Source organism: Anabrus simplex, chromosome 1 (assembly GCF_040414725.1).
Source record: "Anabrus simplex isolate iqAnaSimp1 chromosome 1, ASM4041472v1, whole genome shotgun sequence".
In the NCBI taxonomy this organism is placed as follows: Eukaryota; Metazoa; Arthropoda; class Insecta; order Orthoptera; family Tettigoniidae; genus Anabrus; species Anabrus simplex.
In genome coordinates this window covers 665,926,165-665,943,779 of record NC_090265.1, presented here as the reverse complement: position 1 = coordinate 665,943,779, position 17,615 = coordinate 665,926,165, and the positions used below count along the sequence as shown (strand labels likewise).

At 41.2% G+C, this 17,615-nt stretch overlaps 1 protein-coding gene across 1 annotated transcript in view; it reads right to left on the bottom strand.

Moving 5' to 3' along the window:
• The window catches only part of LOC136857291 (very low-density lipoprotein receptor), a 130,393-nt gene that overhangs the window by 73,392 nt on the left and 39,386 nt on the right, over positions 1-17,615 (bottom strand). Inside the window, exon 3 of the mRNA XM_067135828.2 lies at positions 2,240-2,350. Within this exon, the coding sequence (XP_066991929.2) occupies positions 2,240-2,350 (111 nt within the window). The remainder of the gene's footprint in view (positions 1-2,239; positions 2,351-17,615) is intronic.

Genomic DNA, 17,615 nt, shown 5'->3' with positions numbered 1-17,615 from the left:
CCGGGTCACTGAGATGAATAGTAACATTCCGGATTTTTAAAGACCAGCTTCAGCCCCCTTTGGCATAGAGGGTGAGAAAGGGTGAAAAAATAAATTGTCAAAAATGACCCCCTTTGGCATAGAGGGTGAGAAGGTGAAAAAATAAATTGTCAAGAATGCCCAAGTTAATAGACGTGTGTATGTTCCAGTATGATTTTCAAGTATGACTTACTACCTGGAAAACATACTGTGGGAGTAAGAGACCCCTAGAACCACTTCGAAAGCGGGTGAAATATATAATCCATATTAATAAATAGAAGTCAGTTTGGCGCGATCTATATATCCTGTACTATACATATATAAATTAAGACATAAAAATGGAAAACAGACGTGAATTAATGAGACCATTCTAGGCATCCTAGAAACTTAAAACTTGGTACCAGACAACCTGATGACTTCAGGATCCCGAGAAAAATCTAAAATTATCTGAGAGGTACACGTTGGGAGTTTCACATCTGCATAAGAACACAGTCGGTGATATTTATCCTGAACGATAACCTATAGGTTTCATAGGCTTAAAAGTTTCCTGAAAGTCCTAATTTTTAACCCCTTCCCCATATCAAGATGGCAGCACAATCTCCGAGACGAGTTAGAAAATAGAAATTTGGCAAAATTATAGCTTTTTGCCTCTAACTGATGGAAAATTTACGAGATGTTTAAAAAATTTATTTTTTTATCCCCAAAAAATATCGAAATATGGAGGCAATTTTAATGACGGTGCAGACCTTCCTTTCGAGGTATTTGGTGGCTAAACGGTAAGTCGTATCACAAAACGGATGGCACAATCTCAGTTCAATTTGGAGTGATCTACAACTTTGGTCCTATGATTTTTGTCGTACCTCTATCCCTTATGTTAAATTTGGCTCTATTTCTGGATTTACCTAAATCTTGCACTTTGTACACGTATAATTGATGGTTTGATTCACTTATAGGAAAGATGGGATCATCAAATTCTACACAAATATTGGCCCACCCAGCCAAATTCTATGTTTGAAGCTGTCGCATAAGTATCTGAAAAGTAATTCACTGTGTGAAAACCTTACACAAATTTCACCCTATTCAACGTTTCTAAAATAATCTTGCCTTTAAATAGATGAGATACGAGGAAATATCATAGGGCCAGCCATTTAGATAGCTAAATGAGGCCAGAGTCGTCTTTTTATACAATCCGTTTTTCAATATGAATGCACCGTTTAGCAGCAGTAATTCTGTAAATGAAGGTGAACATGCATATACTTCCGTATGTCGATCTACATTTATTAATTTAAGTCGATTTGTAGCGATCTAGAAAGGGGTATGTCCTACATTGTAATTAATACTTTACAAATCAATAGTGAATCTCAGCAGGAGGGCGTCTGCTGTTGTAATCAGTACTCAGTACTCCCCACATCGACTTTAACTAGCAATAGGAATGGGGTAGTTCTCCAACGCCTGAGTACCATTGTAATGCATAATTCCCTTCTTGATTTGACTAGCAGAAGGCAAGGAAAAGGCATTTTTTTAAACTCTTTTACCTGATTTTCTTTATCATTAGGTATAGGTGCCCCCGATTATAAACAAATTTACCCATCAAAATGTGACTGACGTTACGCATAATGAATTGCGGCAGACAAGTGGACCTGTCGTTTTCATCACAACTCTGCAACTCGCAATTTACATTGGAAACAACGTCTGCGGACCTCTCTATGCTTTTTCTCGGATAACGCCAAGAGACATGCAATTAAAATTTTTATTCACTTCATGTACAGCAATTTACTTCGATATCCGTATACATTGTAGAATACCATAGCGAAACACGGGTACATTTGCTAGTACCCTATAAAATAAGGCGAAATTTGCTTAGAAACGTATAATTCGTACTAATTATTATCTAGCCCTGAGGTAGCATGCCTCTCTCTCTCTCATTCCAGGATCGTGAATTCGTGTTCCAGCTAGTTCGAGGATTTTAGTTTTGGGGTGAGGAGTGGAACGGGGTTCATATGATACGAAATTTTCCCAAGCTTTTTGTTACAGAAAGAAAGCGTTAAGTGTAAAGATGACGCTACTGAAGTAGTATACAATGGAAAATACTGGTTGCCATGGTTACAATTGTATCCGGAAATTCATGACGCTAATTCCAGGTAGACCCCATGCCCAAAAACATGTCCATGTTAATTACAAGCATCCGATTCATAATATTTACTATAAAGTCGTTACTTACACTATTCGACTAATGCAGGTGATATTAGTCTCGTCTGAACGGTCGGCACAGTCTGGTGTACCATCACATACTTTTTCTGCAGGCAGGCATTCTCCGGACGTGCAGTTAAACCTGAAAGAATATAGTAGAGGAGGAAATTAGTCTAGAACACTATATTGAACCCATGACTTATGAGTCATAAGGAGCCAGAGCCCTAAAGTCATTACATGAGGTACCATATAAATTACAAGTCATGAGCTCTAGCTGCATTTTTTATCTCTGACCAGAGACGGTACGCGGAGAAACAGGTGGTGATTCTCATTCTCACACTAGAGAAATTACGTCACCCACACGTGTAGAGTGCGCAGGGATATGTCGGGACTATTTTTCTAATAAAAGTACATTTTAAGAAGAGTTAGCGACGAAATTCCCGTAGCAAACGTCAGGAAATTGTAAGGGAAACAATTAGGTTATTAATGGTAAAGACTTTAGACCACTAAATAGGCCTAGCTCCAGAAGGGCGCCTGTTCGTTTGAACTCTGTTACATCGACCAAACATAGTGCTTATCTTATGAGGTAATTTAACAATTCAGTTGGTTAAGAGAAACCGCTACTAAACTAAGTAATTATGGGTGATGCTGTGATCTGTCATAAGTACATTTTTATGGGGTAGAAAAAGTGTCTGTAAATTTTTGACGGTAAATGCAGATGGCATGGGGTGGAAGTAAATGTTATAAAAGAACGATACGCCATTTTGCAATCCCACGTTGTGTTCAGAGAATTTGAAGCGACCGCACGCTTCTCAGAAGATCAGTAAAAATCGGTTGTGCAGACTAATTCCCCACAGTGAGGGCAGTTTGGCGAAAGATGGCTGACTATCTAATATCATCTCCAAGTGGAGAAAGATTGTCAGTCAAGTAAACGCTATTCCCATGTGGAACTGTCATGTAAATTCACGTCAAGGCAATAGACGGTCATTGTAATGCCGAAGTCCTGCAGTTAAATTAACTAATATTTATTGATTTAATTCGTTGCGTGTGCGGATCGGTGTTTTGACGAACGTGTTCGCGAGGAAGAGAACGTGTGAAAGGATTTTTTTGTTCATGTCATTATTTTCAGGTACCGAAGATAGAAAAGGGAAAAATATGTTTTGTAAAGCCATTATCTGTCGAAATGACTAAATAAAGAATGAGAGAGGTTGGTGAGCCTGTAATGATGGGAGACGACGTTCTACAGGTATGTGAAGGACCACCGTTATAAAGCGCTTTTATTTATTTCATGATGCCACCATTTTTGTGTGTATCTGTGACTCATTTTGGTCACCATTTTATTTCATGAAAATGTCAGAGGAATATGACAAAAGGTCATTTTTTATGTTTCTTGGATAATCGAGAAAGTCGCGAAATTATCGTGTGAAGTGTTGTATAGTAGTAGATTTGATGGTTGAGAAACGAATATAATGTCTAAAGCGAAGTATCATTTCCGTATGTTTATTTTCTATATTTGTGGTTTGCCAAAGTTAAGACATTAATTTATCATTTTCTATATTTGTAGTTTGCCAAAGTTAAGACATTAATTTATCATAATATTCTGTTTAGTGTAAAGATGAAATTCATCTAAGCGTAAATCCGTGGTTTATCATTTAGAGCGAGTGCGCGGTAATGGTGGAGTGTCAGCTGATGCGGGAAGCCCACCATTGTCTTCGGCGATGCAAATTTTGGCAATGGAAGTTACGAAGCGAGACCGGTAAAATTTGTTTCAGGGGATTGCTATTCCAAAGTCTGTTGAAATCTGTGTAGAATTGATGAGAGGAAAATAACGGTAAAATGTTTGTAAGTCAAGTTGCGAGTTTCGGATTGGAAATATTATCTCAGATATGCGAGGAGAGGTGGTTAGTTGTCACAGTGTTTTATGTAACAGTATAGTGAGTCACCCAAGAGAGATATTCCATATTATTGTCATGTTGAGAATTTGTGATAGCGAGTGTTTTAAGTCTTGTGAAAATGGGAAGGAATGTGGATCAGGTTATTGAAATCCTGTATGCCGGGATTTTCAGTGTAGGAAACCTTAGGAGTTATTTTGTGTAATTTAATGATATGAGAATAGGGTCAGACCATAGTTAGGATTCCACGTGAAACCGTAGGACCATGATGGATAATATTTGAGTGACATTTTAAATTTAACCTCTTCGCATAATCTATCTATCTATCTATCTATTGTTTAGAGATATCGGGGGAGAGCTCGGGTTCCCGTTATTCCAGCCAGCTGTCAGGTGGTCGAGCCAGCTTACTGCTAGAAAGAAACTGTAACTGTGATTTGTCATTTGTAGTACAATGTTTGGAATTAGATTTCATTATTTAGGAGAGACACGTCTTGGTAGAAACTTGAATTCATTATCGAAGAGAGGGAAAAGAGACGATGGTACGATATGTTGGAAATTACAATTTTCAGGGATGTCAAAATTTGAGAATCGGTAGTGATGTCTGATGTTATTGAGGGTTGTACAAAGTTTTATTTGAATGTCACGATAGCTGTCAATCCATAGAGTTCGTGATGGATGATTGTGCTGTGTTGTTGTTGGCTCCTAAGGCACAAATATAGGTTCTTGTGATATGAGGTCAAGCTTGTGGAGCACATAGGATGCAGAAGTCCATCCACCCTAGAGTTGGATGAGGTGCATTACAGCACTTCAGTCTCATCGACCTGAAACCATATCGAAGAAGGTGCCGGAATTAGTCCAAGGGATAACCGTAGGCGTTATAAGCGATGCGACATGGATTGTTTTATTTTGCGTTGTGTATAAATTTATGCAGATTGTAGGATTTACTGTTAGGATTATCCAAGCTAGTTTCTTAATAATTGTTAGTGTTATAATGACTGAGCTCGATAGCTGCAGTCGCTTAAGTGCGGCTAGTATCCAGTAATCAGGAGATAGTAAGTTTGAACCCCACTGTCGGCAGCCCTGAAAATGGTTTTCCGTGGTTTCCCATTTTCACACCGGGCAAATGCTGAGACTGTACCTTAATTAAGGCCACGGCCGCTTCCTTCCCATTCCTAGGCCTTTCCTATCCCATCGTCGCCATAGGACATCTGTGTCGGTGCGACGTAAAGCAAGTAGGAAAGAAAAAAGTGTTATATTTAAGCTTGTTGAGTGACATCATGATATAGTATAAATAGTACTGGTAATTATGACAATGTGTACCGTTTTCAGCGGCGATGAAGAAAAGTATGGGCATAAAACAATATTAGATCAATATTTTCGTCAGAGGAATGTTTTGATAAACAGGCCCGAGTTACTACGCATGATGTAATTAAATAATTAGGGATTTTAAATATAGCATTCGATTAGGGTAGATAAAATTTGTTGTTAATTAGGATTATGAGATTACTTCATTTATTAATTTATTTAATTCAGTGAAATCGTATTTTGAGAATTAGCTTAAAACCAAGTGACTAACTTGAAAATGTATTCTGGAAATTTTAGTTTTTATTTGCTGGGAAATCTCAACTTATTAACATAACGATTAAGGAGACATGTCCAATGGCAAAGGGACTTTACTGCCACAAGTTCTGTGAGCGTTTGTTGTTGTTGTTATTATTTTTTGAAATGTTGATTTGTTGAGCATCAGATGTGTTGAGGATTTATTAATGTGGAAACCTTGGCCATCAACTATTGTAACTTAATTGTGTTTAGACTTCAGTTTAGAAATTTGGATGGTCATGGGGTCATCAACCTCAGTGACTTAGATTAGGGCCATCTGCCATTATAGCATCATTTTCCTTGCGGTCATCATCCACAGTGACTTCAACGTAAAATCACAAAGTTAGATGTCGGTCCATGACATAGTCGCAGATCACATCAATTCAATTAAGGGTCATTGCCGTACAACCACTGTGTAGCACATACCGATTGGACTGCCTTAATTATATCACGAGTCCAGAGCTCGTGCTATGGGGGCTGGATCATCACGAAGCATTATGGTGATACATGCAGTCTCACATGAAAACCGATCTTAGGGATCTCCAGAATTTCTTTATTTCATTCTTAAATTAAAACAGTGGTGAGCCGTATCCTGACGGCCCATAAGAGATACTCAGATTATTATTTGACATAGTATATAATTTTATTGAAATAAATTTCAGTCGTTTTTGGTAAAAGTATTGAATCGCAAAATAGCGGAGAACGGAAGCCCATGGAGACATCAAGTCGCTGGATATTGCGCGATACTTCCTCAGGACCGTGAGAAAGACTTAGCGTCACCAGAAGTTAGCACATCTAGGCATGTGTAGAAGATGTTGGCCAAGAGTAATATTCAGCCAATGAGAACGCGTGGGGGTGGCAAATATGGAGTCTGCATCGCGCGAAGTCATAATCCCAGGTTAACTAACATGGACAATTGCTTCAAAAACTTCTGTAAGTTGACGGATTTCCACAGGTCGACAAGTGAAATATAATCAGGAGTACGCGATAGAAATAATCTGAAGAAATTTGATGTTATTTGGAGTGTGTTTTATGGGATGTTATAATTAATATTAAGTCATGATGAATTACAAGCACGCTGATTGGTGGTTTTTCTAAACACGCGGGAATCCCATAGCTACAATGGCGACAGCCACGCTTCCTTAGCGTCTCAAGCTCTGGAGAGCGTCACTCTGATCGTGGAAGCCGACGTGATGTGGACGTTGTTCAGTGTTGCTCCGATACTTGTACGTGAAAGTTGCCACGTGAATATATAAATAACAATGTATGGTTTTAAGACCGATAAACAGTATTTTCCGTCGTGCAGTTGACTAAATTAACTGGTGCAGTGTTAAATTGCAGATTATATTATGGCGCAAATTTTACTACAGATAAATAGACGGTAATAATTAGCCGCAGACTGGAAAGTGAAGAAAAGACCCTCAGTTGTTTCACATTTTCGTGTCGTCGCGTTTCGCGATGAACTTTCGAACCGTACCGCGAACCGCTCTTAATAACTGTATATAGAAACCGTAATATGTTAATTTTCAAGTGTAGTTGTTAGTCAGTGTGTTGGCTGAGTTTACAGCTAACAAGGGTTTGTTCGGCACGTGCAGAATTGAGCGGTGAGGAGATATTCATCTAAAGCCTTCTGTGTTGCAGTGTTCAGTAACTTTCAGCAAGAAGATGGCACCGCCCATGGAAGAAGGAAGATTGTTTCTATGTGTTAAAGCAGTGATCAACATGGAGTAACCACATATAAGGCAAGGATGTGAGCCGTTGCCAGTGTCCTGAGAGTCGTCCACGATAAGACGCATGTTTTAATTATGGAATGTTATATGGGTTATGTTAAAATACTAGTGCAGTTTAGTGTAGGGATTTTCCTTAACGTAAATTAAGCCTGACGGCAGGTGTTTATTTCACCTTTGTAATATTGTAAATACGGATAAGAGAGGAATGCATGATCTCTATATTTTTATTTATATTTACGATTAGTTAAATGGGATAATGAGGGAGTTGTTAGGATTATTTTGTTGTTATATTATGCATGATAATTAGTTTAGTATTATTCCGATTTATATATATGAGTGATAGGAGGATTAGATTGACAAGATAATCCAATTTCCAAGTTAAGCCCTGGCTACGTTGAGAGTAAATTCAATTTTGGTCCTTTAGAAAGTTAGTAACAGTTAGATTGCATGACGCATGGTATTTCAGAAGCTGACACGTGTGGAGCTGCATAGCAACGTTGAATGAATAGGATCTTCCAATGTAGGTAGGAAACTGTTTCGCCCAATGATTTGTACGGGAATTGAACCTGGATTCATAATGAAAAAGGCTGATGAGAATTGTAAGAAATATAAGAGGTTTTAATGCATGCTAATTTATGAAGTAGATTGTGCAGGCCGATTGCATGCCTGATGAAGTGAAAAGAATGATGTGCAGTGAATATGTCCCTGCTATTGTCTTCTGAGAGAATATTAATTATCAGAATTGACGGAAATTGATGCCAGACCAAGGAGTCTGGTGTGTGTAATAAATTATCGAAGCATGCCAGTAAGTATGATTGTACGTGATCTTTCGTGTAGTCGAAGAAAGATGATATCGCCTCACAAGCTTACTTGTTAGCTGTGTTTACATAGATAGCGAGAATGAGATGGTATTCCCGTGATACAATATTGACGAACAGAATCCAAGCCTCAGTACAGTATTGAATTATAACATTTCCTTTCAGTCCACAGCACAGCAGGAAATATGTGACGGATGAACGCACTTTTGGGTGCGCAAATGCAGCAGAAGAATGCAATGTTGCCATTGCTTTCCACGTGGTTAATAAAGGATAATAATATGTTTTCTCTTACAGGATGGTGTTTTGTGATATTTCATGTTGTTTGGAAATGTTGTCTGGTTCTTTAATGGGGAACAGCCCGAGTGCTGAGTAATATTGATGGTCAATCTAGTTCTCACTAGATCCTTTGGTGAACCGCGTTTCACGTTGAGTCAGTGTTGTACGTAAGTCTTCCTTTTACCGGGCGAGTTGGCCGTGCGCGTAGAGGCGCGTGGCTGTGAGCTTGCATCCGGGAGATAGTAGGTTCGAATCCCACTATCGGCAGCCCTGAAGATGGTTTTCCGTAGTTTCCCATTTTCACACCAGGCAAATGCTGGGGCTGTACCTTAATTAAGGCCACGGCCGCTTCCTTCCAACCCCTAGGCCTTTCCTATCCCATCGTCGCCATAAGACCTATCTGTGTCGGTGCGACGTAAAGCCCATAGCAAAAAAAAGTCTTCATTTTCTTTATCCGCTGTAGATATGTGAGATACTTTGCTTATTTTGTGCTCACTGTAAATATAGAGTAGGGAAATGCCACTAGTATTTTTCATAATTCATATAGTATTCCATTGCGTCTTAATTCTCCTTTTTATCGAAATTTTCTTTTATCTTAATTTTCTTTTATCTTGCGACGACTCGATAAATTTAAAAACCCGTATCAATGTGATACTTTGAATTATGTGGCTCCATGCGAATCGAATACGTATCAGTATACGCGTACGTATACTATTACATAAAAAGACCACTGGACAATCAAGTGAAGAATATTTTGAAAAGATCACAAGTATTCAATGTTGTGCTTGAAATTTCATTTCACATTTTTTTTTTGATTAATGAACGTTTTTAATGTCCAGTTCTTTCTTCAAATTTTGAGATTATGTCAATGTCATCTTTATATTTTGTTTTTCTTGTCTTATATTAGTATGATTCGGGGCTATTTTGTGAATAAATTCATCCTACCCGATATTATTGTTTCCCATTCGAGTTATACCTCCATTTTCCTGTCATTTACTTATATTTAAGTGAGAAACTTCGACTTTTAGCCTGGCCCATCGACAACCAACCCACTTCTCTGCCCAACCCTGAGTTAGTCGGATGTTCATACAGGAACGGAGGCATCGTCCTAGTGGGTTACGACCCCTGGGTACGGTACAGTGGTTTCTAGTAAGAATGCCCCTCAGGCAGTTGAATTTAGGTCTCCAAAGCCAGTGTCTTTCATCGTCGTTGTCCAGTTAAAAAAAATAACAATAATAACGAGTTCATTGTTTGTTGATGATAGTGTCACAAGTTTCTTCGACCTCATCGTCAAAGTGATTAAATATCCATTACTTTTGACTCGACTCCTCTTATTCAGTAGACAGTTCAAATTACTGAAACCCGCCTCTTACCTAAGTAAGTGACGAAGAACCCGTAGGCGACGCACGACGATTTGCTAATAGGTAAGGAAGGTAGATATCCTACGAAGGACCTTATATATATATATATATATATATATATAGAAATATATAATGTAAAAAAGGAACATTTATATTAAAACCTGTTATATAAAATCAAGTAGATGATATGGATAGAGGACAAAGTATGCTACACGGTATGGACTTGTAAGAAGGAAGAGTATGCACAAAGCAGATGAAAGAGAAAACAGGAGAGAGATTACGACAACCAGGGGAGAAAAGGAAAAGATGGAAGAATAACTAACGAACTCCTGAATGTGGGAAGCGGTTTAGACGAGATGATAAAGGTACAGTGGGAGGAGACAAAATCTGAGATTTAAATCACAATGGAAGAGGTGGAAACTGTTGACAAACGAATGAAATTCGGCACAAAAAAAAAAAAAAAAAAAAAAAAGCAGCGGAAATAAATGAACTGTGTGTGGAAATGATAAAAGTAGCAAGACTCGTTCGGCTAAACGGCTGTATATGCTGTTTGGGTGTATTTGGAAAGAAAAATCATCGAAATAAAAAGAAAACTACGTGTTTGACAGGAATCGCGCAAGATAGCATCCAAAACAGGGGGACTCTACAAAGCTGAACAAGAGGAAAAACCGGCTGGAACAATTTGGACCAAAGAGAGAAAAGTAACCCACAGCAAACAAGTAAAGAAATATGGTGTCAACGGAAGACAAACAAACATTTTTGACCAGGGTAGCTTCAGTGACATCACATCGCAAGCTATCCGGAAGTTCACCGATATAATCTACGTAATGCTCATCTACTAAAAATTAGCTGCGAGTTCTAACTGGAAGTTTTAGAAACCGACAAGGGAATATGTGAATTAATTAATTAATTAATGTTGGCTATTTACTTACTTTTGCTCGGTTCGCCCGGAAGGACGTGGGTTCGAATCTCCGTCAGGAAGTCGTAAAATTTTAAAAACGAGATTTCCACTTCCTGAGGTGCATATGGCCCTGAGGTTCACTCAGCCTACACCAAAAAAATAAGTACCAGGTTAATTCCTGGGGGCAAAGACGGCCGGGCGTAGAGCTAACCACTCTACCCCATCACGTGCCGAGGTTAACAATGGTAGAAGCCTTCACCTTCCACTCCTCCAAGGGCCTCCATGGCCTGTACGGAGGTGACTTTGCTTTGCTTTTATTTACACTGACTGACAGAGCAAATGCAACACCAAGAAGGAGTGGTTCGAAAGGGATGAAAGTTGGGGAAAAACAGAGACGGCACGGACGAATAATTGATGTTTATTTCAAACCGATATGCAGGTTACACAATGCGCACGGCATCGACTCAGTAGGATGTAGGACCACCGCGAGCGGCGATGCACGCAGAAACACGTCGAGGTACAGAGTCAATAAGAGTGCGGATGGTGTCCTGAGGGATGGTTCTCCATTCTCTGTCAACCATTTGCCACAGTTGGTCGTCCGTACGAGGCTGGGGCAGAGTTTGCAAACGGCGTCCAATGAGATCCCACACGTGTTCGATTGGTGAGAGATCCGGAGAGTACGCTGGCCACGGAAGCATCTGTACACCTCGTAGAGCCTGTTGGGAGATGCGAGCAGTGTGTGGGCGGGCATTATCCTGCTGAAACAGAGCATTGGGCAGCCCCTGAAGGTACGGGAGTGCCACCGGCCGCAGCACATGCTGCACGTAGCGGTGGGCATTTAACGTGCCTTGAATACGCACTAGAGGTGACGTGGAATCATACGCAATAGCGCCCCAAACCATGATGCCGCGTTGTCTAGCGGTAGGGCGCTCCACAGTTACTGCCGGATTTGACCTTTCTCCACGCCGACGCCACACTCGTCTGCGGTGACTATCACTGACAGAACAGAAGCGTGACTCATCGGAGAACACGACGTTCCGCCATTCGCTCATCCAAGTCGCTCTAGCCCGGCACCATGCCAGGCGTGCACGTCTATGCTGTGGAGTCAATGGTAGTCTTCTGAGCGGCCGCCGGGAGTGGAGGCCTCCTTCAACCAATCGACGGGAAATTGTTCTGGTCGATATTGGAACAGCCAGGGTGTCTTGCACATGCTGAAGAATGGCGGTTGACGTGGCGTGCGGGGCTGCCACCGCTTGGCGGCGGATGCGCCGATCCTCGCGTGCTGACGTCACTCGGGCTGCGCCTGGACCCCTCGCACGTGCCACATGTCCCTGCGCCAACCATCTTCGCCACAGGCGCTGCACCGTGGACACATCTCTATGGGTCGGCTGCGATTTGACGAAGCGACCAACCTGCCCCTCTCAGCCCGATCACCATACCCCTCGTAAAGTCGTCTGTCTGCTGGAAATACCTCCGTTGACGGCGGCCTGGCATTCTTAGCTATACACGTGTCCTGTGGCACACGACAACACGTTCTACAATGACTGTCGGCTGAGAAATCACAGTACGAAGTGGGCCATTCGCCAACGCCGTGTCCCATTTATCGTTCGCTACGTGCGCAGCACAGCGGCGCATTTCACATCATGGGCATACCTCAGTGACGTCAGTCTACCCTGCAATTGGCATAAAGTTCTGAGCTCTCCTTCTTGGTGTTGCATTTGCTCTGTCAGTCAGTGTATATAGAAATATGTAATGTAAAACAGAACATTTATATTAAAACCTGTTATATAAAATCAAGTAGATGATATGGATAGAGGACAAAGTATGCTACTCGGTATGGACTTGTAAGAAGGAAGAGTATGCACAAAGCAGATGAAAGAGAAAACAGGAGAGAGATTACGACAACCAGGGGAGAAAAGGAAAAGATGGAAGAATAACTAACGAACTCCTGAATGTGGGAAGCGGTTTAGACGAGATGATAAAGGTACAGTGGGAGGAGACATAATATGAGATTTAAATCACGATGGAAGAGGTGGAAACTGTTGACAAACGAATGAAATTCGGAAAAAAAAAAAAAGGCAGCGGAAATAAATGAACTGTGTGTGGAAATGATAAAAGTAGCAAGACTCGTTCGGCTAAACGGCTGTATATGCTGTTTGGGTGTATTTGGAAAGAAAAATCATCGAAATAAAAAGAAAACTACGTTAGTTTGACAGGAATCGCGCAAGATAGCATCCAAAACAGGGGGACTCTACAAAGCTGAACAAGAGGAAAAACCGGCTGGAACAATTTGGACCAAAGAGAGAAAAGTAACCCACAGCAAACAAGTAAAGAAATATGGTGTCAACGGAAGACAAACAAACATTTTTGACCAGGGTAGCTTCAGTGACATCACATCGCAAGCTATCCGGAAGTTCACCGATATAATCTACGTAATGCTCATCTACTAAAAATTAGCTGCGAGTTCTAACTGGAAGTTTTAGAAACCGACAAGGGAATATGTGAATTAATTAATTTATTTATGTTGGCTATTTACTTACTTTTGCTCGGTTCGCCCGAAAGGACGTGGGTTCGAATCTCCGTCAGGAAGTCGTAAAATTTTAAAAACGAGATTTCCACTTCCTGAGGTGCATATGGCCCTGAGGTTCACTCAGCCTACACCAAGAAAATGAGTACCAGGTTAATTTCTGGGGGCAAAGGCGGCCGAGCGTAGAGCTAACCACTCTACCCCATCACGTGCCGAGGTTAACAATGGTAGAAGCCTTCACCTTCCACTCCTCCAAGGGCCTTCATTGCCTGTACGGAGGTGACTTTGCTTTGCTTTTATTTACTTACTTACTAGCTGCTACCCGCGGCTTTCACGTCTGTAACATGTTAAGTTTTTAAAGTATCCTCATAGAAAGGATTCAACCCCGTTTTCACTTATTCCCCCCCCCCCCCTCAAGGTGGATTTTCCGAAAACAAAAAATACGTGTTTTTTGGTTTTAAAGAATATTCCAAATACCAACCTTCACGTCTTTAAACTGTTCAATTGTTTAAATATAGATATACTCGTTCAAAATATTTATCTTTACCGGGCGAGTTGGCCGTGCGCGTAGAGGCGCGTGGCTGTAAGCTCGCATCCGGGAGATAGTGGGTTCGAATCCCACTGTCGGCAGCCATGAAGATGGTTTTCCGTGGTTTCCCATTTTCACACCAGGCAAATGCTGGGGCTGTACCTCAATTAAGGCCACTGCCGCTTCCTTCCAACTCCTAGGCCTTTCCTATCCCATCGTCGCCATAAGACCTATCTGTGTCGGTGCGACGTAAAGCCCCTAGCAAAATATATATATATTTATCCCCCTTTTCACCGCTTTAGCCACGGAATATCCGACAAACCCTTCTTAGTGAGCACATACACTGTAATATAAATGCATACATACATTATCATTATAGACTGCTATGCCTTTCAGCGTTCAGTCTGCAAGCCTCTGTGAATTTACTAAACGTCGCCACAATCCTCGATTTGCAACTAGCCTCATTTAGTTCTATACCTCTTATCTTTAAATCGTTAGAAACCGAGTCTAACCATCGTCGTCTTGGTCTACCTCTACTTCTCTTACCCTCCATAACAGAGTCCATTATTCTCCTAGGTAACCTATCCTCCTCCATTCGCCTCACATGACCCCACCATCGAAGCCGGTTTATGCGTACAGCTTCATCCATCGAGTTCATTCCTAAATTAGCTTTTATCTCCTCATTCCGAGTACCCTCCTGCCATTGTTCCCACCTGTTTGTACCAGCTATCATTCTTGTTACTTTCATGTCTGTTAGTTCTAACTTATGAATAAGATATCCTGAGTCCACCCAGCTTTCGCTCCCGTAAAGCAAAGTTGGTCTGAAAACAGACCGATGTAAAGATAGTTTCGTCTGGGAGCTGACTTCGTTCTTACAGAATAATGTTGATCGCAACTGTGAGCTCACTGCATTAGCTTTACGACACCTTGATTCAATCTCACTTACAATATTACCATCCTGGGAGAACACACAACCTAAATACTTGAAGTTATCGACCTGTTCTAGCTTTGTATCACCAATCTGACATTCAATTCTGTTGAATTTCTTACCTACTGACATCAATATAGTCTTCGAGAGGCTAATTTTCATACCATACTCATTGCACCTCATTTCAAGTTCCAGGCTTTCGGCACAATCTGCCATTAAGACCAAGTCATCAACATAGGCCAGACTGCTTACTACATTTCCACCTAACTGAATCCCTCCCTGCCATTTTATATCTTTCAGCAGATGATCCATGTAAACTACGAACAGCAAAGGTGAAAGATTGCAGCCTTGTCTAACCCCTGTAAGTACCCTAAACCAAGAACTCAATCTACCATCAATTCTCACTGAAGCCCAATTGTCAACATGAATGCCTTTGATTGATTTTAATAATCTACCTTTAATTCCATAGTCCCCCAGTATAGCGAACATCTTTTCCCTCGGTACCCTGTCGTATGCTTTCTCTGGATCTACGAAACATAAACACAACTGCCTATTTCTCTCGTAGCATTTTTAAATTACCTGGCGCATACTGAAAATCTGATCCTGACAGCCTCTCTGTGGTCTGAAACCACACCGGTTTTCATCCAACTTCCTCTCAACGACTGATCGCACCCTCCCTTCCAAGATGCCAGAGAATACTTTGCCTGGTATACTAAACAATGAGATACCTCGATAGTTCTTGCAATCCTTCCTGTTCCCTTGCTTATAGATAGGTGCAATTACTGCTTTTGTCCAATCTGAAGGTACCTTACCAACACTCCATGCTAATCTTACTACTCTATGAAGCCATTTCATCCCTGCCTTCCCACTATACTTCACCATTTCAGGTCTAATTTCATCAATTCCCGCTGCTTTATGAAAATGGAGTTTATTTACCATCCTTTCCACTTCCTCAAGCGTAATTTCACCAACATCATTTTTCTCCTCCACATGAGCTTGGCTGTTCGCAACATCACCAGGATGATTTCCTTTTACATTGAGAAGATGTTCAAAATATTCCGCCCACCTCTCCAGTGATTCCCTGGGATCTTTATGAGTTCACCTGAATTACTCAAAACACTGTTCATTTCCTTCCCCCCCCCCTTCCTTTCTTTATTAGTGTCCAGAAAGGTTTCCCTGCTGCTTGACCTAGCCTTTCCAGGTTATTACCAACATCTTCCCACGACTTCTTTTTGGATTCAACAACTATTTGTTTCGCTCTGTTTCTTTCATCTACGTACAAATCCCTGTCGGCCTCGGCCCTTGTTTGGAGCCATTATGATAAGCCTTCTTTTTACGTTTACAAGCTGCTTTCACTTCATCATTCCACCAAGGTGTTCGCCTTTTCCCATCTTTACACATAGCTGTTCCTAGACATTCCCTTGCTGTTTCTACGACAGCATCCCTGTATGCCACCCATTCACTTTCTATATTCTGAACCTGCTTTCTGTCCACTGTTCTAAATTTCTCACTAATCATGTCCATGTACTTCTAATTTCCTCGTCCTGGAGATTTTCTACCCTTATTCGTTTGCAGACAGACTTCACTTTCTCTACCCTAGGCCTAGAGATACTTAGTTCACTACAGATCAGATAGTGGTCTGTATCATCGAAAAATCCCCGGAAAATTCGTATATTCTGTTGTATGTCCGGCGCTCCCTTTTCGCTCCACCAGCCAGCTGCACGCGCGCCTGTGTATCATTCTGCTAGCTTCGACGCGCAGCCCTCAGTGCGCGTGCCTGACCATCGAGTGTACTATAAATAGGAGCTCCCGGCCTGCTCACTTGCCCACTTGCCCCGGTGTCCAGCTCCAGAATACACCCTACGTCGAGCACGGAGGCTACTCCTCTTGAAAATGTGCTTCGACCAGGTGGACTGAATTTCTGGTAGTACGAGGTCTCACCTCTGGTCACCGCTCCCTTACCTGTTTCCGCTGCCTATGTTCCGTAATTCTTTTACAAGCCATTTTCATTCCCTAACTTATGCAAGCTCCCTTAGTTTCGCTAGGTGGAATTTCTTCAATCAATTGAACTTGCTTTTTAGGAATTCAGGCACTTCAACAAACAAGGACTCTCATAAACATTTATGTTAGTGTGCCAGATAGTTCTCGACTATCAACGTGTCAATTCACAAAGACTATCTTTTCAAGATAGAAGTGTATATAAAGACTGCAAACCTGTACATATTGTATAAAGACAGACTTTTCTCAAGATTCAATATTCCTTTTTGCTTCAAAATAAATTGCAGTTATTTGTGTAAATATTATAAAGTGAAGCAAATAAAGTTGTGTTCTGTAAACTTCAACCTTGGTTACAACACAACTCTATGGCGACGAGGTAAAAAGCAGCAAAACTACAATTCTTCGGCCCCAGTTGCCAACTCTATAGCGACGAGGTACACACGAAACCAACACTACAATTCAACGGGCCCAGTTGTCAACTCTACGGCGACGTGCTAAACAGCAACGACACTCCAACCAGTTCTGACACACAGCTTACCTTACTCTTTCTTGCACGCATCTCGCAATGGCTACTGCGGAACAACTCGCTACGGTCTTCCAAGCCTTACAGCAGCAACAACAACAGTTTATGCAACAACAACAGGCAGCATTAATTCAGGCTATTCAAGCTATTTCTGTATCTACACAGCCATCAGCTATTCCTCCGTTCTCTGCTTTTGATCCAGCTAAGGAAGAATGGTCAGTTTATTTAGCCCGCTTGCAACAGCATTTCCTCTGCCATTCTGTCACAGATGATCAACGCCGCCGCGCACTATTTCTTAGTTCGGTTGGCAATGCTACGTGTGAAT